The sequence below is a fragment of the Tigriopus californicus genome, chromosome 11, assembly GCF_007210705.1.
Source record: "Tigriopus californicus strain San Diego chromosome 11, Tcal_SD_v2.1, whole genome shotgun sequence".
In the NCBI taxonomy this organism is placed as follows: Eukaryota; Metazoa; Arthropoda; class Copepoda; order Harpacticoida; family Harpacticidae; genus Tigriopus; species Tigriopus californicus.
In genome coordinates this window covers 7036106-7059166 of record NC_081450.1, presented here as the reverse complement: position 1 = coordinate 7059166, position 23061 = coordinate 7036106, and the positions used below count along the sequence as shown (strand labels likewise).

The window sequence follows — 23061 nt, the reverse complement described above, 5'->3', positions numbered from 1 at the left end:
GCCAATAAAGTATTTTAAGTCCATGCCGCACATTTAACATCACTGAAACGAAGGCGCATTGTTTTTGATCATAGATCGAAGTCCATATTGTTTATGCCATTTCTAAATTAGCGTGCCAGATCAAACGTACATTTTAAAAGCTCCTGAAAAATCAAACAATCTTCATCAATATTTCAAAGCTTTCACATCCGACGGGCGACCAAATGTTTCAAATCCAACGACTTTATAGCGCGGCACGTCCTTGTGAGTGTATGGTACATGTAATAATCTCTTTGTTGCATAATCTTAAAAAGTTCAAAATGTTGTATCACCTTACTCAATAGCCTCCAAAAATACCTTTCTATGAACCGATGTTTAAGAACGAGCGAAAGTACCTTTTAATGAAAATTGGTATTGGTAACAATAAGAGGGTATTTTGGAGTTAAGAACAGATTTACGGTCGAGTGCTACTATCATGCACCTCGATCGAGCTTTGATACGATGAAGCTATAAGGTAGCTATTGACGAACGAACTGCTCAATTTTTTTAGTGGGCCACTGATTTTGAACTCCCATGTCTGCCGACTTCTTCAGTCCCATCCAATTCCCGTTCGAAAAGAAGCGTAGCGACCGATCCGCCTTCCTTTTCACTGTAATACTACATGGCGGCACTTCCTGCATGAAGAACAACTACGCGAATCCCTCAAAATCAAGTATGAACGCAACATAACATGAGTACGAAGAGCAAGAAGTAATACCATTAATTAAAATGTGTAACTTGTTTTGATAACTGTGACAGCCACGGGCATTTCATTGCCACTAAAATTGCAATTTTAGATAGGGATTTTGTCATTATACAAATACTTGCTTTCGTGCAAAATGGTTGAAGAATGAATGGTATGAAGAAAGCGTATCAGATACATGTATATTATATTCAATGATAAATTAAGAGTTCAACTGTTCTTTTTCCAAGAAAGGTAATATTAATTTACCTTCAAAACGTTCATTAGTATCTCATTTGACACAAAAATGCTCTGGATGTAACGTTAAACAACGTTCAATATATTCAGTGCAACAAGCAGAGACCTATAAATCCAACCCAAGTGGTCACCTCGGCCGGCTCCTTTGGATGTCGTGCAGCGCCATTTTCGACCAGCTGATGAAGAAGAACCACGTGGGAAACCCCTTCTATGCCTAATACTACTTGTGCCGTATTCTTTACCTTTATGATCTTGCCTTCGTCCTCCCATAGTTTGTAACTTCGCTTTGACTCATTCTATTACCTTTACTCACCCCCTTGCTTATGTTCTATTTCATGCAGTCACCAGCAAAGGTCACCTAATAAAACAGTACGAATATGCAATTGACGTGTCTGATTTGAGGGTCTTTGCTGCGTGAAGCCGCCGACCCAACCGCGCCCTGCTCTAGGCCGTAGTTAGGTAGCCGGATAGGCCCCAATCGGGAGGAACTCCTGGAACCCCAGGACACAAAGTATTTGATATATTTTGTCCACATCTTTAGTTTCATTTTGTAAAGCTTTCATGAAGAAATAATCATCACAATTTTCTCAAGACCAGATAAAATTAAAGTTTAGAAAAACGTTATTACTCTTTGTTACGTTAACATACGGTATGCAGAAAGCATATCTTTGGCAGGAAATTTCAAATAAATATAATTTGAGATTTCTTGTTATAGCATTTCCACTACATTAGTATTATTAAATCCTGCAATTTTTCTATTGCAAACAAACAACACTTGACATGTCGAAGGCCATTTTTTCTTTCAATTAAATGTGTTTGTTTGCCTTCAAACATTAGGTCTAAATTGCCATCCTCAAAAGGAGAGATTGATTTCAAGAGGTGACAAAGCGTCTCAGCATTTTTTAAATAAATGACGGTCTTCACCTTCGCTGGAATTCTTACATTAGAAATTGTATTTCACGGCAGTAACAATAAGTGAAAACCATACTTAAACAGTATCAGGAGAGTTTTTTTGCGGATTTCCTTACCCTTACTGTCAATGCGATGTCCAGCACTTCAAGGCAAAAAGCGTACTCATTTCACTTAATTTTATTTTGATATAATATCTGATCCACCAACGAATTAGAGTTGACAGACCTGGCATATAGGGTTGATCAAGAATTTTGATTAAAACCCAGTTTTTTTGGAAACACTAAGGGCAAACAATTGAACAATTAAGGAGAAAGACGAGAGTTGGACTGTATTGTTCTACTGTAAATAACCTGGATTCTCGAGGGCTGGGTTGGGACAAAGCTCATGCATGATTTTAAAAACATACGGTATCAGATGCCTTTGTTACTTTCTCTGAACACTGTACAGTCCCAATCGTTCTAGACTCTCCCAATATGAGTCATTTTTAACTTGTAATTGCTAAGCAGAGCCACGGACTTCTAGAGATATGGACTGCAAACAGAAGCAAAAATATCCTATCTCGTAAATCGCTCATATTATTCCAAATAAGCACTTCATACGACCACAAGGTCTTTTTGAATAGATGAACTCAGCCAAGTTTGAGCGCAAACCTATGCTTAGGGAACTCAGGAGACACGTTCTAAGTTATGTAGTAAATACTACATAAAATTTGAATTTTCAGCCTGCTCTTGGTCAGCTACATAAGCTTTTGACAACATAACTTTGAAACGATCGACTTTGCATGTAAATGATATAAAATTGACCGACCGTTAATTGAAGAGATTTACGTTTCTTATTTTATTACTTTAATTCGAAAAGTGGCTCAGAGTGGCTATGACCAAGAGCAGGCCGATTTCCCGGGCAGCTCGTTCGCAGTCCATATTTCTAGAAGTCCGTGGCAGAGCCTTTGTATTTGCTTATGATTCCAAACTGAGAGTGCCACTACTCTAACTTAGCATGGTTTCAATTGAGTGTAGTAGTTTCTTATTCTATTTGTCTCGTGGCGTGTTTTATTGGCATTTCATACTTTTTTGTGCCTCAACAGATTTTTGTTCACAACACTACAGTGTTCCTTTTGATTTTCTGATATGAAGGCATCATGAAAAGCCTGGAGAGCATAGTTAAATCTTCCTTAATACTATTTCTGTACCGCGTGCAGTTCCTTGGTATTCCAGCAAATTAGCTACAGAAGAAGCTCAACAGCATAAAAAGGTAGCCGATTTTTAGCCGATCCTACCTGTCGGGTCATATGGTGGGCCTTCTTTCCAAATGTTTTGACACTATCCTCCAAATGGACCCAACTCATCTTGTGGGATTTCATGGGTTCTTCATGTGTGGATGATAATTCGTCGTCTGGCTCAAAGTTCTCGTTCACCAGACCCATTGGTCTATGGGATGCTTGGCCTAACGAGCCTGGATCAACCAAGATCTCGTTCTTATTGGAATCACTCATGTTTGGCCTTGATTTCACGTGGTATTCATTGTCCAATCTGACTTCTTCATGTCAAATTCTAGAATAGGATTTCTTATCAATCTGTACTCGTGAGGCCCAAATCTTGACTAGATTGCAATGTTTACAATTGTAAATTCATCTAAATCCTTTAGCACGAATATACATGACCTGTTGGGCGTGTAAAGTCATAGAGCATGATAAAAATGAAACCAGTAAACACTTGCTTGGTCTGGACAAAGACGACCGTATGAGCGGCGATTGCTCTCGATTCTTTGTACGACGTATGTTAAGGCTTTTTGGGGTAATAGATGTTATCAAATGCAATGACATGTAAACGAAGACTTCTACACTTCTTGTATTGAGAAAGTTCTGCACAGATTCAAAGTCCATGTTTTCTCATATAAGAGTGGCTATCGTTCGGGTGATACTTTCGAGTTAGAGTTGGAATTGTCGCGATTAGTTGATCTAAGGACTGGCCTTTCTTCCAGTGTATCCTCTTCCAATTTGATATCTTTATGCTGATGAAGCATTGTTCCCAGATTTAGTTGAGGAATGTCATAGAATACCGTCGCAGTAAGGGTCATAAATACCAGGCCCATTAGAAGGTAGACTGCAACGAAATAGAATCGGGTCTCACGGAACGGACATGAAAAAAAATCGCCAAACCTATAATTACTTGCGACAAATGTCTTGTAGACTTCCCGGAACCGTTGACCTTCTTGATCGCCAGGAATATAGTCGCCCAATCCAATTGTGGTTAGAGAGATGAAAACAAAGTAAATCCCATCCAAATAATTCCAAGTCTCTTCGATTTTCATGAATATAACAGCTGGGACCATAATAAAGAAGCAAATGAAGAACACACTCATGAACGTCAAATGGATCAGGCGGATCCAAAGAGGTCTCCATCTTTCACCCAAGCACGAGAAAAAACATGAGAGCAATTGACACGTGGGCTCCAATAATCTCTGAACCACTGCTGTAAGGAAGACCAAAGTGAAGGGGATGCCTAAGATGGCGAAAACGATGGTGAACGATTTGCCATGTGAAGTTAGGGGAACAATGTGTCCATAACCTGAAAGTGATTATCCAATACATTCTTGAACTAACCTTGATACACGTAGTGCTCTCATAGTGAACGTAAAGCAAAGAATCTTACCAATGGTGGTGACCACGGTCACAGTGTAGAGAAGGCTCTGTCCGTAGCTCCAGTTGACTTCGTCGCGGTTTTTGTCTAATATACTAATCCCTCGGTCTCTAGCGGTAATTGAGGCTTCAAGAAGGACTTCCAATTCAGTCCCTACAACAGAGCAACCAAATCACTTAAAGGACATTCCTTTGTAGTAGTTCCTAAACATATTGACTCGCCGGTGAATCTGAAAGTGATACTTTCAGCTGTAAAATCGCCTTTTCGTAAGATCAAAATAGCGAAAAAAAGTGAGGTAATTGGCAAAAAAGTTTGAAAAACAAGTGTAAAAATGGTGATTCTGCCTTGGAAAGGAACAAGCTCAACAAATTTCCTTGAACTAATACAAAAGTGCTACGTAGGTCAAATGGCACTTTTCCGATAAGTTTTTTTTTTTAGCTAAAATATCAAATCATGTCAAAAAGTATTTTTCGTATGTGCAAACTTTCAAATCCGCCCTCTAATGATGACCTTTGTTTTAGATCGGGGTTCGGTTTCACATATCGAACTGTTTGTCGCTGATTGGCATAATTTCCCGATTTGCGGTCAAAATCCTTTTACGTATCTTGTACACGAGCTTGTTAAACATGTCTGAACATCGTGCCTGACAAAATTAATAATATCTTGGATGGCCAAAGCGACAAAGGCAATTGGTCATTAATCTCTCTGCATGCACACAGGTCGCAGGAATCATTTTACGAACATGCGTATGTACAAAGGTGTACTCACTGTTCACAGATGGATGGCCACTCAGGAAAGTGGACTTTAGTTCGTGAATCTGAGCCTTCAAGAATTGCTCATTTTCCCACTCCAGACAGGCCATGGCATATCCTGCGGCTACCAAGAAAGCTGCGTACGTCACAGCATAGAAGAGAAGGAACCATGTGCTCCGTCGGACCCCGAACCACTTCCGGTAGCGATATCCACAGCCATAAACACCCGCCGAGCTCTTCGCACTCAGGGAGTCCAACTCAGCTTGATTGTCACTTCGAATCGAGTCGTAGGTGGCCATGGCGTCGTTGGCTTTTGATTTGACATCATGGATGGTCTGTCAACTCATAGAACTTCCTTGTTCAATCTTGAAAGAGGCCATTTTCAAGTTGAGATTCGAGATGTAATTTGGCGGATAGTCCGAGCTCTTTGTAATGTATTATCACTTGACCACAAAGTAACTCACTCGGCTTTGCTCATGATATGGAGAGAGGTAATCACGATCACTGGCGATCCAGGATGTTTTGTGACATCCCACCAAATAATATTGCCTTGCTCTGCGAACTCTCCGCTTTATGTGCATTCCTAGACAGGCTTTCGAATAAGAGTAACACTTGTGAAGGAGGTTTTATTCTCAATCGGGACCCCAACAAAGGTCATCGTTGCTGACAAGCGCCAACAGCTTTGATTGCACAGCTTTATCGAAAGTCATTGTCCGTCAGGGACTCAAGGGCCATGTGAATGTGTGATGCAGTTGCCTCTGAATGTGAGTTTGTAGAATCATGACAACGCTTTCACTGGTGCTCAACTGCTTATCCATCATATTGACAGTGCAGAATGTAGTGAGATAAAACACCTTTCACATTAGATCACGGACAACTTGAGAAATGAGCTCACAACGGGGGAGAACCGTCCGCCCCGTCCAAAATGATTATATCATACGAGGTAGAGATTTGACTAAATGGACAAACTTGACCAAATCTAGGTCCGACATCTTGACTAGGGAACCCTGAAGGGACGGTACAAGATAAATTGAATTGTAATCACTATTTAAGATCCAATTTTCGGCCCACGCTAGGTTAAATACTTTGGACAAACAACTTTTGAACAGAGTTAGAAGTGAATTTTATAAATGTGAATGGCCTTTGATGGCAACGATCGAGATTTCGCATTCATTTGCACATTTTGAAAAAGGACTCGGAATTGGTCCGACACTAAGTGGAGCGATTTGGGTGGGAAGCCCGTTGGAGGTCCATGTCAATTTCAGTCGTCTTCTTTACCTAGACGAAGATAGAAATTCCAATTGCCACGTTCCTGGTGACTTTTGAGGGAATAGCCCTTGAACGTATTGTGAATATGTATGATTCCATTCGTCAATCTCTCACCTCGAATTAAGGTCAATTAAGATAATGATCATGGCTTTAGGAAACAATCGTGAATATCCATCGATCATTTCAATTATTCCAGTTTGGCACAACGAATGAATCTTTTCAAGCAACGAACTACACCGTAGTAGGTCATCTCATTTTCATATGTCCAAGGTCAGCGGCAACCAACATTTATAAACATGTTAATTGCTTCTCCATCCAATTCAATTCATAAATCGAATTACATGTGTATTTGTCGACCAGTTTCATGTGCCAACTTGAAAGCTGACCTCAAAGCCCGCTTTTTCGAGGGACTCTGCCACCTTGTTCTTCCCCACGACCATCTCTCTAACTTTGATTTGGTATGACCCCGCCCAAAGAGGTGTGACTCCTATAGTCCTATAGTACTATAGTTCGGCTAAGAAATAGTCAATATTCCTCACCACATATACTTGTAAACATCGATGATAATAAGAAATGCTTATGTATTAAGGAGTGACTTTTCGTCTTTGTCACTTTATGATGAAGTGCGATTGAAAAGGAAGAGGAGGAGGGGGAGGAATAGAAGGTACAAGAGAAGGGGCAATTAACGCGTCTTGTGTTGCTGACACAGTCATTGATTTCAAGTTGGTCGACCGTTGCTTGTTGGACTCCATGTACTCGAAGTGCTTGAATACATAACACTGGAAGGAATATCGAAAATCTCCACACCGCCCCATGTACCTTTGTTGCCCTTGTGTGTATTGTTCTTGTTGGCAGTTCGACACTTGGATTTCGATTAACTCCCAATTAAAGTTGTTGAGTTCCGATGGATGATTGACCTCATAAGTCTGAAATTCTGCTAAATCCGTCAACGAGACTGTCGCCAAACAATGGAATGCAAGTCCGAATTAGTAGGTGAGTGATCAAACAGACACAACGGCCTCATGATTCATTTCTTAATTACATACACAGACATCAGGGTTTTTCCCAGGGCAGTGTCACACATCTTAAGCGTGATATCTGAGAAACCAAATTTATGGTCCGCAGACTTCGCATGATGAACATTAGATTAGCCCCTTTTTATGCCACAAATAGAATATTCAGCAAGTGTCATACCCCACGGATATATGGTCTCGATTTTTCACGGTAGTTTGGCTAGATTTCTTAAAGTAGGGCGATGTCGTTTAATGTCACACAAAGAGCGAGTTGAAGGTCGCTTCCAGCGGTTCCTTTTTATATTTGATCCCTGTAACTCCTCAGAGAGAGAGAGAGAGAGTGGTTCAAGGCAACAGTGTTCCAAGACCCTCCGAGAGAAAGAGGAGGAGGAGCGGATCGTTCAAGGAAGGTGGAACTAAAGTGCACCTGGAACTTAACCGCCAACACTTGTCGCGAAGACTCCACCAACCCACAATTTATTTGAATTGATTGGTCTCCAGTTTTTTTGAGAATATAAGAAAAAAAACCAATGGAGGTCAATCTCTGCAAGTTAAAACGCTTAACCGGTTTGAGTCATGAAGAGTTGCTCTCGAAACATGACGAGTTCAAGAGTAAATACCCGTCGGGCTATCTGACGAGAACGGAATTCCGAACGATGGCTGAGAAAGTCATGCAAGAGGATGAGATCCCGGGATTCCTTACCAACGTGTTCAAGATGTTCGACTCGAACAAGGACAGAAAACTGGATTTTGAGGAATTCATTCTCGCCACGTCGATTCGTTTGGAAGGGGATCAAGCTGAAGGCTCTCGGGAAAAGCTTAAATGGCTTTTCGAAAACGTTTACGACAAGGTAAGAGAGGCCGCTCACCTTTCAGTATTTGTCATGCAATATCGGCAGCTATTAAATTAGATCAGGCTAGTCAATTTCATGAAAGAGAATCCCTAGAGGTATGGTACAATACCTTATTTCAGGACCATTCGGGAGTGGTGAATCGATCCGAGTTGGAGCAAATCTTGACATCGCTCATGAGACAAGAGAACATTCCTGCCTCTAGTTACAAAGAGGTCATGATTGACATCTTCCAGGAAATGGATGCAAATCGCGATGGAAAAATCAGTCAGCGCGAGTTTGTGGAGGCGGCTGCGGCTTGTGATTTGTTACTGAAGATTCTTTTGGCAGCAGCCAATCGGAAGCGGGACACTTTGGAAAAAGAATCCTTGCACAAGAATTAATACTCACACGACACAAAAAAAACCCTGCAATTTGATAAGATCAACCGCGATCTCTTTGCAATTCATTGTTTGTCCTCTCTAATTTATATGCCTTTTGCGTCGATTGAGTTCATTTCATGATACCTTAGACCTTGTCGCTATCTCAAGTTTAGGCTGGCTTTAGTTGACATTCAAGTGTTCAAAAATAATGATTTCAGCGATTCAGTATGGCGTAATTACTTCAGCTTTCCACAGAACGGAAATGCAATAAGTGTTTTCAGCCATTCTTTCATTTATGACTCGAAAGGAACTGTCTTTCGTGTTCAATAGTCTTTTTTGTCTTTTCAGTACAATACATGTGTGTATGTACTCGTAGTAGCTCGAAGCGTTAATTAAAAAAGATTAATAATAATGTGCAGTGGCCATTCAAAAACCTCGCTATTCTTTGAAAAAGGTTGTTAGTTTTACACCCAACCCTGCTCATCAATTTGCCATCTTGGTACGAAAACAACTCTCTGAGAATTTTCTCTAGAAATAATATATGCACAAAGCTGAAATACAACTTTGACTTCGTTATTCAAGTGTAATAGTCATAAGGATTTTCCGTCTGGCTTTCCGGGTGGCGTCAGGATTTGGTGTTGTGGTCTTAAAGTTCGGGAGAGTTGACGTCGCATGACTTTTCTATTTGTCATGCAACCGTCGACAACATTTTCATATACGGTTAGTATAGTATCCTTTGGCGATGTGGTATGTTCAAGAGGCTTGAATGACAACCTCTTTCGCAATCTTCTGACGTTGGAGAACCCCAGGAAATCAGTATGTTCAAAAGACACATACGAATACATGACGATTTTAATGAGGACAGGCAATTGCGGAGCGGAACCAAGCCTCATGAGTGGGAAAAAGTCAGTTGCTTGCTAACGCATGCACAAAATTCGAAAGCAACTTAATTTAATTTCAGAGCGGGAGACCAAAGGAAGGAGGGAAGGAAGCGTACAAGCGTGTTGTTGTCATCTCTCTTTCTCAAAGAGAACTTGTCCATTCGGAAATGGGAAAGTTCCATTGATTTTGACAGTCCTCTGACGTCATAACTTTGATTCATAGAGGAATAGGGCCGAGTTTTACAATCAACCGTGGTTCAAACTCACCAGGAAGCAGGTGTTGCTTTGAATAACCAAGAGCATACTCGTACATTTGCGCTTTCTTTTCTTTATCAACTCACTGAAGTGCTTGAATATTACTGGCAAATGACATGGGAGGCATGATTCATGAAGGTCATGCAGACGTTACGGTACCTCAAAAACGAAATGTTATGAAGTCTTTGCATCAATAAGTAAGGCACTTTACAAGTGAGTGAGTATGTCTCGATGTATTAGCGAAAATGAAGGGCAAGTGAGTGCTGGTGGGATAGAAAGATATTGTTGAAAATACCAGCTGCAAAATCATTTCGTGTTATCTCCATGTACTCTATACAGTTTGCCAGCTACTCTAAACTCGCTTAGGAGGTACGTGATAAAGCCAAGTTGATGCACATCGCCGTCTCCTCACCACATGTTCTCCACATATCAGCTGTTCACTCGAGTTTGAAGTGAGTACACGCGTGAATAACAAGCTCTCCCCACCACCTTTCGATACAAACATGGAGGAAAGCAAGTTGCCAAGGACGAAAGTGGTCATCATCGGGGCCGGAGCATCAGGGTTAGCCGCCGCAGATGCATTACTTAAAAATGACTTGAAGGATTTTATGATTCTTGAATCGTCGGATCGCATTGGTGGGCGTGTTCATAGCATAGACTGGGCCGGAACGGACATTGAACTGGGAGCCCAATGGATTCATGGTGAAGAAGGGAACGTAGCTTGTGAAATTGCTCTGGAGCATGGGATCCTGGAAGATCCAAAAGCTCCAACATTGGAGGATATTGGCGAGGACTTTTTCGACAGTCACGGCAACGAATGGGATGAGCAACTTGTTGAAGACATCGAAGCCATTTTTGAACAAGCCGAAGATGACCTAGAAGAGCGTCCCGTCCAATCGGAGGAGAGTATTGGGGATTACTTTGAGCCCAAAATTAAAGAGTTGGTCCAAGATCGAGATGATACCTTTCGGAAGCACGTGTTCATGTACTTGGACTTTTACCATCGCTACCAACAAGCCGTCGAAGCCTGCAATCATTGGAATCAGGCCAGCCTGTACAGTGGACATCGGCTGTACGAGCTTCCACCCGGAAAAGAGTCAATTGCTCTTAAAGGAGATCACAAGATGAGCGATATTTTGGACACATTCTTAAGCGACGAGCTCAAGAGCAAAATCGCGATTGGCTCTGAGGTGACTCAAATAAGTGAGGATGAATCCAAGGCTGGTTACAAAATTACGACCAAAAATGGCAAGACATTTCTTACGGATGCTGTTTTAGTCTCGGTATCCTTGGGAGTCTTGAAAGCTCATCATCCAACTTTGTTTAGTCCTCCGTTGCCAAAGGCAAAAGTTGAGGCCATTCAATCGGTAGAATTTGGCACTGTGAATAAAATCTACTTGGAATTTGAACATCCTTGGTGGTCTCCTGATGCTGAAGGGTTTGGCTTCTTGTTTGAAAACGATTCAGACTATTCTCTAACCACGTCCAAAACAGATTGGACACGATCCCTTCTCGGATTGTATCTGGTGGCAAATCGACCCAACATTTTGTCCATGTGGATCAGTGGACATGGAGCTCGCTATCTGGAAACGCTCTCGGAGCAGGATTCGCAGCGAGATACGATGAACTTTATCCGGAAATTCCTCCACAACGCTCTCGGAGCAGGATTCGCAGCGAGATACGATGAACTTTATCCGGAAATTCCTCCACAAGAAATATCCAGATATTCCTGAGCCAAGACATTTTTTGGTAACATCAACAATGGCTTCAAGGTTGACAGAGGATATTTGACAGATTTTCTCTTGGATTACAGGTAACCAAATGGAACTCAAACCCCCATGTTTGCGGATCTTATTCATTCCTGAGTCCACACACAATGAAGAAGGGTATCTTGCCCGGAGATTTGGCCTCACCGGTTGGAAAGATTCATTTCTGTGGCGAGGCCACCAGTCCTCACCATTTCTCTACACTACACGGAGCCATTGGTTCTGGAATACGAGCAGCTAATGACATTTTAAGGCATTTCTAAAAGACGCATATGTTTTCGAACAATTGGTGGTCGCTCTTTGTAGGAGGCGGGATAGAAAACAGTTTTCAAGGCACATTTTGTCACTATGCCAACAATGCAAGCAATTCTAGCAGAATCAAAGCCCATTTTTGCCATCGGTCATGTCAGCGACACTTGTTAGAATAAATGAAATCGGTTCTAATTCGGCCTCTCGTGTTATAATGAACGATACCAGCGTATTGAAGCAAGCAAAAAAGTTACGAAAGTACAAATTTCTCACGGGATAATGGATGGACTGATTCGATGATTGTCTAATCAGGTCTGTGATTGACATGACTGACGCGTCTCTCTGGTCATGTTGACACTTTTTTCCCTCACTTTGAATTCGGTCATTCATCCATAACAAACGACTTCATTTCAATCATTGGCGCATTGTGGACGTAAGTATTTGGTTGGTTGGTAATTACCGGTATTCATTTGAAGTGTCTTCAAGGCTCTTGCCTCTCACCCATATTTTGGAACTAGCGAAAATTCAAAATTTCAATTTAATGATTATAAAGAAACTCCAATTCCTGCAAATATTCTTCATTTCTTAATAATTTTAATTCTTTTCGATCCTAACATTATTGGTATGAAAATATTAAAAATATGCTTTTATGAAGCCTCAGTTTGAGAATATTCAGAACATTGAGAATGTCTCGAAAAACGTTAAGATGACACGTGTGGGAACGAAAAGTAGAACGGCCCAGCGTTACCCTTATAGGGCAACAACGCTACTTATTAAAGTCAGAATTGAGGGGTCCAATCTAGTTCTCAATTTAAAACTGAACACCGTGGAATTTAGACTCCAACATGTTGGGGGACACATTTAACCATAGTTTTCTCTAATTGCCCAGTTTTCAGTAATTTGGTAGAGATCACAAGTGTTCTTGCAACTTCTTTTGATATCTTGGTCGATCAAATAATATCTATATAAATAAAAGTCAAGTAAAATGAATAATCTTCTCGTCTTGAACTGCTGGGATTCCAATCCCGGTAGTGGTAAGTCCGCAAAAAACAACAACTCAGGTTGCTTACTTAGTCATGTAATTTGCATGTCCTCATTCTGTTCAGGGAGTTACTGTGTCATTCCAGAATGGAGTGACGCTCAAATTGGTTCGGAACTCTTTCGGGAGCAAATAAGTTTGTCTCAGATAGATAAATAAGCGCCTCTTACAGGGCCTTTGGATTCTTGCTCAATTTGTCGGGCCTGAGCAAAACGTTGTAGACGAGATGCTCAGTTCGATTCTCCTCTCCAACTTCTCAATGAAAGTTTTGGACGCTTACGGACGAAGAACCAATCTGTCTGATACGGATATGAGAAGACACCAATCTAGTGTTGGGGCAAGTCTGGATTCGAGTCCGAGTGCACTCGAGTTTTTTACTTAAATTTGGAAAAATTGGCCGGACTCGAGTCTTTTAGAAAGGACTCGAGTCCACAAGAATCCACTACCTTGAACTGACTCAAGTAAAAGACTGAACTCGAGTCTTAGGCCGAAAAGTCAAAGAACTAATACTACAAGTATTACCCCACCAAACCCAAATTCTAGGATTAATGGAAAGAAAAGCTCTTCCGCTCAACTCAGCGAACCTTGCCTAAAAGTCATAGAAATGAGATGAACTCGCTTCATTCTGCTTTAAAGTTAAATCTGATGGGATTGAAAAATGACCTTTCAATTGAGGGATATCATTGGTAGGCAAAAAAAAGACACCGGTTTTTGTCGAACTTGTATCTAAAATAGGGCCAAACAATCATTAGCGAGGCAATGACCTGAAAATCACCGTACGTGGATCAGCGTGACAAAAACAAACTCAATCGGACACGAGTTTTTTTGACCGTGGGAGTGACGCAGGATTCGAATAGATTAGGTAAATGATTCCGTCCGCTGACGCATCTTCGAGCTCAACGGACACGCAAAACTATTCCAAGTCGGATGGAAATTTCCAATATGAATTCGAAGCACAAGGATTAGACAATTAGTCGAGTCCGAGACTTCTCGAACGCTGAACCTACTAATCATTTGACATGAATTCCGGTTGGCTACCAAAAGTAAGTTACCCTCTTTGTTCATCCGCACAATAATGACCTCACATTGCCTCACGTAAAACTTCATCAATATCAGTGACTTCTTCTTGTCGATTGGTTGTTTTTTTTTCTGACCCCACTGGATATGTAATCAGAAGACATCAAGCCAAGCGTTGATGGAATATGGCATCTACAAATTGATCTAGAGAGCTGTCTCAAATTAGTTTTTTATGCTAAAGTAGAATCAGTCCTGAACTCACTCAGTACACATTCTATTTTTATTAATTTCAAATATCGTTCAAGAAAAGCCTACTTTTTTTTAGAAAATTCTGATAAAGTATCACGCAAATTGATTTATTCTCTCCGAATCTGAATGAGAAGGCAAATTTGAAGCCTGTCCATTCATTGAACACTTTTTATTATAAAACACCTTTGAACAATAGCTTGCATTACCATTTAAGCAATTGTAGTGTAGTAAACAGAATGGTTGAAATATTGTATATCAGATGTACGACTCCAACTAATAAAGACTACATTTTGTTTTAGCCATGGATCGTCGGTCTCCTCTTGATTGTATTTCCGACTCACAAGTTCTGGGTGACGGGTCGGAAACTCACAGATCCCAACACAAATTTCTTGGACAATCCCGGTTCTTCGGGCATTGATTTCAGTCGAGGCGAGATCGAAGATGGGGGAGTGATCTGTGTGCACCGAGAAAAAATCGTGGACAAGACCGTGAAGGATCAAATGAAGGAATGCTTCGTTCAAAATGTGACCCAGTGCTACAACACCTACATCACCGAGTACAGCGATGGCGAGGAGGAAAAATGCGAGGATTTCTATTGGAAGAGTTGTAAGATTGTGTTTGATCAGGTTACTTTCAATGCCACCACTAGGAAATGCCGACGGCCCTTGATCAAGAATTGCGATGATCGCAACAACGCGGTACAAAATCCGGACAACGTGGTCTGTGAGACTTTCTATGAGACCGCATGCAACACCACAGACATCTTTCCGGACCCAACTGATGAGCCCGTGCCAGTCACATTCTGCCAGAAAATCCCAAGGAAGATATGCGCCCCTGATAATTGTCGAGTTGAGGAGGGACCCGAGACTTGTAAAGAAGATTCGAAAGAATCTTTGGTCCAGAAACCCGTGGAACTATGTGATCTTCAGCCTCAAAAGCATTGCTCAGTCATCAAAATTGCAGTTCCCAGACTTTCGCCGGAGAAAAAGTGTCGCCAAGTTGAAAAAGAGATCTGCTCCACGTCCTTGGTCAACCCTCATCCAGAGGAGAAGACGGTATTCATTAAGTACTGCGCTAGGATGAGCGATCTCCCCTCGTCCGGTGGAGGATACCAAGCTTCCTTGCCGAACTCGAATTCTTTGTTCCAACCTACATATGGAGATACCGTTAACTTTAACAACAACAATAACAATAATAACAACCAAGTCCAGTTTGATAGCAGGCCCTTCCAGCGACCAAATTTGAACCCAAATCAACAACAACTCCCGACAACCTACGGGGCGCAACAGGGATCTTCCCAAGGCTTGCCAACTTATGCCAATGGTTTGAGAGGTACGCCCGGATTTAGAAATAAGAGGAATAATCCGCTCAAAGCAGGCTCCATTTCAGTCCAGGATGTCCAAAGACGAGTGTCCAAGAACGAGCTGGAACCTGAACCAGCCTAATTATTGGTTCGCATTTTCCTTCCAAAAATTGAAATCTAGTCATTCTTCATCATGTCACGCTAAAATGTTGGGTCTATTTGGATCAAGCAGCAAAAGGTTTTATGAGTGATCATATGTCCCTTGGATTGATGAAATGAAAACTCGTAAGACCATGTCACCTTGTATGAGAACGTTTGATATCAAGATGCAGGATTAAATAAAACTTCAATTTTCCGTACGAACAGTCTCAAACTGGTTGTTAACTACCGTGGCATTCGATTCCGTCAAAAGTGCTCACAAGCTTTGAAAGCAAAAAGGTCAGTTGGGGAGTCACTACGGTTGATCGTTAACATTTATTCGATTACAAACGGGGTGATCATGGATAGGAGATTAATTACAAGGGGCAAAACATGGTCTGTCGTCCAATGTCAGCTGAGTGCGATTGTGGTGAAAAGAAAAATCTAAACTTCAGGTGCGCGCGAGTGGACGCCTCGCTCAGTCGGTTTTGTCCTCGGGTTTACCATTTAAGCCTCCGGAAGAATCCTCCAGAATTTCAGATTCCTCTTTCCTCTCCGTGCGGGTGATCACGGACGACACTCGGGATTGGACGTCCTTCAAAGTTGACAAGTATTTACTCGTGTCCGATTGAGATCGTTTGTATTCATCCTCGGTGGACCGAAGCTTCTTTTTCAGCTCTTTCACGTCGTTCTGGAAGAGAGTGTGACAGTTATAACGAGTAACTTGGCGCGTGGCAAATTAGGGGGTTCGTACCTGAAGTTTCTCTTTGATTAAGAAATGCCTTTCAGACGCTTCTTTCAAATCTCCGAGTGTTTTTGAGGTCTCGGTCAGCCTACTTTGGACGTCACTGCGTGCTTTCTCACTCCGTTCTAATTGGGAGAGTAGCTTTTTCACATCCACCACGGTACCTAGAAGATGGCATACAATTTCTATCTGGCTTTTGTCAATTATGAAGCATCAATCATCTAACCATCAACTAACTAATGTTTTCGGCCAATTTTCTTGTTTCATCAATGGTCCATGAATTAAATTTACCTTTGTATTGACAGAATCCATCAACTTGACTTGTTGCTTGAACACCTTCGTCGCTTTTTTTGTTGCTAGCCTTGGGCAAAAAGGCTTTGAAACCAAGGCTCATTTTCCGTACGCGTTCTTTCTCGGCTTCATCTTCGTCCTCATCCATAAGGTTGCCGGAGAGTTCGGGGATCTCGTCTTCAGGCCGATCAGTAAGAACACGATAACTGACTTGATCCTTGGTGGTCGTAACTTTTGAGACGAGCTTGCGGATTTGAGCACGCGAAAGGCTCAAATTTAAGGTGAGAAGAATTTCCTCCAAGTCTTTGGTCTCGAAGTAGCCACTATGACCCAAATCGAAATAACTGCACGCGAGTAAGAGGTCCTTTTCATAGGTCACCAACTTTTTCCGCTTGGCCTTTTCAGCCTCAGACGACGCATTCGCATTCGCGTCTTCTTTGCTCTCAGGCTCAGTTTCTTTCTTGCTGGTGCTTCCTTCGTCGTCGTCGGTTTTGGAAGACGCCTTCTTTTCCTCTTTCGTCTTTTCAGGAGCATCTACGATGGCTTTGTACAACTTGAAACCTGAATCTCGCATGAGCATTTCGTTGAAGAGTTCGGCAAAAAGTGACACCTCAAATGTACCCTCCTTATTGTCATCAGTTCGATAATCCAGAAGGACGGATAAACTCACGACTGAGCAATCGAACTTTCCAGATTTGGCTTTTGGATTGGGATGAACGAAAATACATGGGGCACCTAATTTAGGGGGGAAAATGTTAAAACTGATCAAAGGTGTGTCAAGTTCGGCGCAATCAGAGGTTACTCACTTGGGGCCTGGTAGTTTGCCACAATTTCACGTTTTTGTCTTTCGTCGAGTGGTGCATGCATGGGGATTTCTTCCTCCTCTTCCTTTTTAGTGTGCTCTGGCGAGTCCTTGGATTCTTCGTCTACTTCCATGACGTCATTGGTATCTTCATTGGAGTCTTTGACTTCTTCGACCGAGGGAGAAGCAGGCTTGGATTCTTGTTTAACGCTAGAATTACTTTCATCTTCGACTTTGGCTCCTTCAGCGCCTTCAGCGGCGCTTTCTTTCACATCTTCATCCTTATCTTTTTCCTTGTCGTTTTCCTCTTCATTTTTGACCAGATCTTTCTCTTTCTCCTTTTCAACATCTTGCTGAAGTCGCACGACCAACTGAGATTTAAGTCCTTTTGAATTTAGCCCCCTGGCAACTAGCTCCGATCTTAGCTCGGCCACCTTCATGGCCTTGACATCTAAGTCTTTCCACGGAGTGGGGGCTCCTTCTGTAGCCTCGTCGTCGCCTTCCTCTTCGCCTTCACCACCATTGTCTGCCTCTTGTTTGACAGCTTCGTTCATTGAATCTTCCTCCTCGGCCTTCATGATCGGCTTTGACTCCTCTTCGAGCTTAGCTTTTTCGGCTTCTTCGGCCTCTAATTTGGCCTTTTCAGCTAACAAACGCGCTTTCTCCGCTTCAGCCGCCGCATTTGGGTCTAACTTGAGTTTCACAGCGTCTTCATACTTCTTGATGAGCTCTGGATATTCCACGGCCGAGGGCATAACCGACCAGATGTCGGGCAGGAACACCACGGTTGTCTCTGTCCGTGATGGTTTGGTGCTGGTCTCTTGCCGTCTGTAATGGATCTCCAGGAACTTATGCCATTGAGTACAATTGCCCAGGTCGATACCAGTGAGTGCCTTGCAAGCACGAATTGCAGTTTTTATCAAAACTGATGGGTCCTTAGACGGATCATCACCGTCCAAAGAAGGAGACCACGGACCTCCAATTGCCATGGTTTCGTTTTTCCCTCGAGTACCCACTAGAAACTGAATGGCTCGCGTTGGATGGACCAAGCTGTCACGAGAGCTCAGACTACCATCGGCCAGGACACAAGTTTTCTCAATGAGGGTATCCGGATCCGGAGCAGCCATGAGCATCACTTTCACATTGAAGGTATAATCGGCGTCTGGTGGATCGAATAACGCGTCATTGGGCTCAGGTGGGTCAACAATGTCTTTATTGAACACGTGAAATGTGGCAGGGAACCGTATTTTAAACGACTCGTGGACAGGAAAAGACGTTAGCCACGAATGATCAGACATGAAAAAATCTGATGGAACATACCTAGAATTAAGCAATCAGTGTTACAGAGTCAAATTGACGTCCGAAGGTGGATGATAAGTCAAGATCAATCTTGTAATGAACTTACATGCTCGTGTAGCGTTTCCTGAGATCTGCCACATAACTTTCTGGCAATTGCAATGAATATTTGGGAACGGACACATTGTATCTAGGCGTAGTTCTAGCTCTCCGCCTAGGAGGACTTCGAGAGCGACTACGAGATCGACTTCGAGATCTGGCTCGCCGGGGACTTCTGGATCGTTTTCTTGATGGTGGACTCCTGGTCCGGTCTTTGTCACGACTTCTTTCACGGTCTCGATCTCTATGGTCCCGACTAAAAGCAAGAATAAAAAATCTAAGCTTTTCAATTCTCAGACATCAGACAAGCTCGACAAACCTGGCCGAACTTTCAGACCGATCTCGACGGTCATCTCGCCGTCGATCTCGGTCCGAAGGCGCACGAGGCTCAGGCTTTTCCATGCGTCCGCCTCTCATGGGCGAGTGATTTTGTCGGAGTGCGCTACTAGGTGCTCCCATTCCTCGATCCCGCCCATGGTCACGGTCTCGATTTCCAAAGCCCACGGTGGGTTCGCTTCGATGTGGAGCTCCTGTTCCACCACTTCCTCCACTACCGCCACTTGACCCTCCCCCTGTACTCATAGGTCCTCCTGGTTTCAACGAGTGACTCATGGTCCCCACAGAGTGAGCACTTGAAAACGCCATATTATTGAGCGTAGCCGTCGGATTAACGTGCCCAGGCTTGGGTGGGTTGGGGGCGGGGGGCTTGCTTTGAACCGAGACAGGTGGACCTTGAGGCGCATTTGCACTAGGAGGAGGACCACCCGCCCTTTGGTTTGGAAGAACTTGTATTCGCGTGGCGTTCCATTTGAAGGGCATATTCGGGTTAAAACTGGCCTCCACCAGCACGCGATCCTAAGTGGAAAAAGAGAGCTCAAACGTCCGTGATACCCGGCCAAATGTATGTCTATGTGGTCAAAAAGTATTACATTGACACGCGGGGTGGGGCCTTTGACCACGGCCACTTGAAAAAACACATCATCATCCACAAAGCCGAAATTGTCATGAAGTTTGGTCACTGTGCCAGTAAAAAATCGCTGAGATGGCTGACCCGGACCCTAAAAGAAAAACAGATACAGTCGTATAGATCGTTGATTACACTATACTCGTATTGAGGAGATCAATTAACACTGAACGTGGGGCAAGGCACAATTATCTAGTACTAGCGTAAGTATGGAATAAAATCAGACAAACTTCCATCCACCGGTTGGCGTATATTACCGGCGGGCCATGCTGTTGCTGCTGTTGTTGTTGCTGATGTGCCTGTTGTTGTTGCTGTTGATGTTGTAAGGAAACGCCCACTACAGCTGCGGCGGCTTGCTGCTGCTGCAGAATCTGTTGAGCGGCGTTACCCGCGCCAAAAGGGGGACCTAAAGGTCGCGGATACCCTCCCACTCCCTGAAAAGCAAACGAAGGCGGGGTTTTACTATGGCCCCAGGGTCAAAACTGCCCCATTAAGTCTATGGGCACTACGGGGAACACAGATCAATAAGCTTTCACGAGGAGAACAGAACGGAGTGGAGGACTGTTTTTTAATCATCACTCAGTAATCAAATACTTTCAGAATGTTGAATGGCGTTGTATGGTCTTAAAATGATATAAGACGGGCAAAATTTTAGTTGTATGTATATCACAGTCGTAGCGTATTTTGGGAGCCACCGCAAATTTTTGAGCAAACCTGATGTACAGGAAAGCAACTCAATGGAGATTAGCATAATGAAAGTTGTATTGAAATATGTTAAGAAAGTAATGCTTGGCTGTGCCACTCCTTGACGGTCCGTCATACACGGCCAAAACTATTAGTCAATCGTGAAAATTATTTTAGAATTGACGTTAGTTTTCGGGATTATCGTTCCGTCCCCTCATTCAAGCCCATGATCAGACGCATGCGTTAACAAAGTGAAGCGAACCCAACATTGGGACTAATGTCTTCTTCGTGGGGGATGGGCCCGCCCGGGCTCCTGGCTCACATCAAACTGACCCCGATGCCAGCCCAAGTGACATGAACAACCAGTCACGGCAATGGCGGAAGACCTACACTTCGTTCATTAATTATTTTAGCCCCAAAGGCCAATCACACGGACATATCAACGGCCAAGCCAGGCAGACCACGTCGCCTACCTGAGAGCCGGGCACACCGCCCATGGTCACGGCCGGGTTGTGCGCGCCCGCTGCCGCCGCGTTGAGCGCGGCCAATCCGTGCGACAGACCGTGGGGCCCAGCATGAAAGACGGGTGGTGGACCCCCGTGAGCGCCAAACGGATGAACCAAACCGGCGGCTTGCATCTCGACCGCGCTGGGCGGTCCGCCACCAGCTCCGCCACCGGGCGGTCCGCCCCGAGCCCAAGGCGGGTTCTTGTTGCCGCCAAAACCGGCCATGTTTAGGGGTACAGCCAGCGGATCAAGCGAGGATGCGGGTGAAATTCAGCCCGACCCGTGAACCCCGGTGGTAAGCGCCGTTATAGCCCACCAATCTGGGCCATGAGCTGGACAGGCCGCTGCGAATCTCAAGGTTCAAGATACGGGCCAAGGGTCCTGAATAAGGTGAAATGAACCGGGCGGGTCCAGTCAAACCTGGAAATGTGGAACTGAGGAACTGAAAAGGACCTAATAAGCATCCCACGCCATTGGTGCGCCAGGCGCTCGAATCCGCCGGATTGGCCACCCACCCGTCGATCGTGACTGACTGTGGGAAGACTGGCTACCCAGGGTGCAGCGTCTGGCCCAATCCACGGGATCCCGCTCTTTGGCCTTTCAATTCTACCGATTTTAAAGCCAGTGGCCACCAGACTCGTGCTCCAAACCCGCACGCAGCTCAATCAATGTTTCTCCAGAGAAGGGATCCATTCACTCAAACCGACTTTCAGAGTCCGATTTGGGTACTTTAGTTGCGTGATTATCAATTTGGAGCATTGCGTTACGGAATCATCACTGCCATCCTCAACACCATGATTCATCCAAAGAACATCACTGACTTTTTTTAACCTTGCCTTACATGCGTCTCGTTTTTTGATTAGATAGGAATGGATTGAGTAAGGCTCTGTATCTAGAAGAGTACAAAAGTGAGATCAGTGCCCCACAGACGTTGAATTTTAATTCCTTTCCAAAACAATGAGCTTACCTGGGCCCCAGATCCAAACCAAACGCATGTACATAATATTCTCTGATTCTACGTGTCATATATGACTTTAGCTACCCTTCAGGCACTCTTTAATTTACTTCGAATGTTTCAAACGCCAGTTGTTGAGCCACTGTCTAAGTTTCTATTTAAAAATACCTTGTTTGAATCTGGTGTTACTATGATTGCAGATGAGGATACCCGAAGAGTAACTTAAGCCTTAGAACTAACTCTTAAAGCACAAACGTTTACAAAAATGTGTTTGGTTTGGATCTGGGATCCGTATAAGCTCAATATTTTGGGATAGAATTGAAAGTTCAAAATTAACTGCCATTGGTACGGCCAAGGCGGATGTTTTGGATCTGGGATCCGTATAAGCTCAATATTTTGGGATAGAATTGAAAGTTCAAAATTAACTGCCATTGTGCTCTGAACTCACTGTTGCACTCTTTTAATATAGGGCCCTAGGATTGAGTGGAAAGAGAGTGAAACTATGTAACATATGCTACATTGGCAAACATATCTAAAGAACTTGTCTTAGGAACTAGGTGAACAAAGCCCTTTTCATAATTCCACAGGTCTTTAGTGTATAGCTCTTGTCCATGTACACATGTATGAAACTGAACATGCCATCTTCAGCTTTAAACAAAATAACTGTCCATAACAATGGAACGAGTCATTGACCCCTCAGTTCCTTTTAGCGCAATGCTCCAAATTGATAATCACGCAACTAAAGTACCAAAATCGGACTCGGAAAGTCCATTTGATCCATATTCATTGATGTCCACAAATAGAGCTCAGGCTGACCAATCTTAGCCGGGCCAATTCAGATCAGAACCCATCCAGGCCAGACCAGGACCGCTCAAGAGGGTTAAACACGACAACTGCACCGATTCAGACCGTGTTGATTTTTCAAAAAAAGGCCGAATGTATGTTTCCATGAGATCTATAGGACTCCATCACGATCGGCAGGCGGTGGATATCCCCCCAGGAAGACAGTCACCTTGAGCCCTGAGCAGTAAGCCGAAAATGCCGAATCCTGTCCACTGATTCACTT

General features: G+C 43.3%; 6 protein-coding genes across 9 annotated transcripts in view; 3 read left to right on the top strand and 3 right to left on the bottom strand.

Annotated features, from left to right (window-relative positions):
• Positions 1 to 3564, bottom strand: part of LOC131891087 (XK-related protein 4-like) — a 17730-nt gene extending 14166 nt beyond the window's left edge. The window contains exon 1 of the mRNA XM_059240587.1: positions 3147 to 3564. Within this exon, the coding sequence (XP_059096570.1) occupies positions 3147 to 3362 (216 nt within the window). The 5' untranslated portion in view covers positions 3363 to 3564. The remainder of the gene's footprint in view (positions 1 to 3146) is intronic.
• Positions 3565 to 3702: 138 nt separating this feature from the next.
• Positions 3703 to 5867, bottom strand: LOC131891089 (potassium channel subfamily K member 1-like). Its single transcript, XM_059240592.1, has 4 exons — positions 5278 to 5867; positions 4522 to 4662; positions 4039 to 4437; positions 3703 to 3972 (listed from the first exon to the last, which is right to left on the bottom strand). Exons 1-4 carry the CDS (start codon positions 5558 to 5560, stop codon positions 3773 to 3775), a joined length of 1023 nt encoding a protein of 340 aa, XP_059096575.1. The 5' UTR covers positions 5561 to 5867; the 3' UTR covers positions 3703 to 3772.
• Positions 5868 to 6519: 652 nt separating this feature from the next.
• LOC131891088 (uncharacterized) lies at positions 6520 to 15874 on the top strand. Of its 3 annotated transcripts, XM_059240589.1 has the most exons (3): positions 13838 to 13989; positions 14512 to 15544; positions 15602 to 15874. In XM_059240589.1, the coding sequence occupies exons 1-3, from the start codon at positions 13966 to 13968 to the stop codon at positions 15655 to 15657; spliced, it is 1113 nt and encodes a 370-aa protein (XP_059096572.1). In that variant the 5' UTR covers positions 13838 to 13965; the 3' UTR covers positions 15658 to 15874. The 3 variants fall into 3 exon arrangements, with proteins under 3 accessions (XP_059096574.1, XP_059096572.1, XP_059096571.1); XM_059240591.1 differs by lacking the exon at positions 13838 to 13989 and adding an exon at positions 6520 to 7523 and having other exon boundaries at positions 14512 to 15874; XM_059240588.1 differs by having other exon boundaries at positions 14512 to 15874.
• LOC131891091 (recoverin-like) lies at positions 7760 to 9453 on the top strand. Its single transcript, XM_059240595.1, has 2 exons — positions 7760 to 8394; positions 8517 to 9453. Exons 1-2 carry the CDS (start codon positions 8074 to 8076, stop codon positions 8775 to 8777), a joined length of 582 nt encoding a protein of 193 aa, XP_059096578.1. The 5' UTR covers positions 7760 to 8073; the 3' UTR covers positions 8778 to 9453.
• LOC131891092 (spermine oxidase-like) lies at positions 10212 to 12107 on the top strand. The gene is given in 3 exon segments (XM_059240596.1): positions 10212 to 11543; positions 11545 to 11641; positions 11706 to 12107. Coding segments are annotated over 3 exon segments (1461 nt in total). The 5' UTR covers positions 10212 to 10395; the 3' UTR covers positions 11922 to 12107.
• A 96-nt stretch (positions 15875 to 15970) lies between the features above and the next one.
• LOC131891085 (cell division cycle and apoptosis regulator protein 1-like) lies at positions 15971 to 21734 on the bottom strand. Of its 2 annotated transcripts, none has more exons than XM_059240586.1 (10): positions 21556 to 21734; positions 21008 to 21482; positions 20108 to 20284; positions 19816 to 19944; positions 19206 to 19741; positions 18897 to 19142; positions 17496 to 18811; positions 16690 to 17424; positions 16408 to 16562; positions 15971 to 16344 (listed from the first exon to the last, which is right to left on the bottom strand). In XM_059240586.1, exons 2-10 carry the CDS (start codon positions 21263 to 21265, stop codon positions 16132 to 16134), a joined length of 3765 nt encoding a protein of 1254 aa, XP_059096569.1. In that variant the 5' UTR covers positions 21266 to 21482; positions 21556 to 21734; the 3' UTR covers positions 15971 to 16131. The 2 variants fall into 2 exon arrangements, with proteins under 2 accessions (XP_059096569.1, XP_059096568.1); XM_059240585.1 differs by having other exon boundaries at positions 21008 to 21460.
• Between the last annotated feature and the right edge of the window lie 1327 nt (positions 21735 to 23061).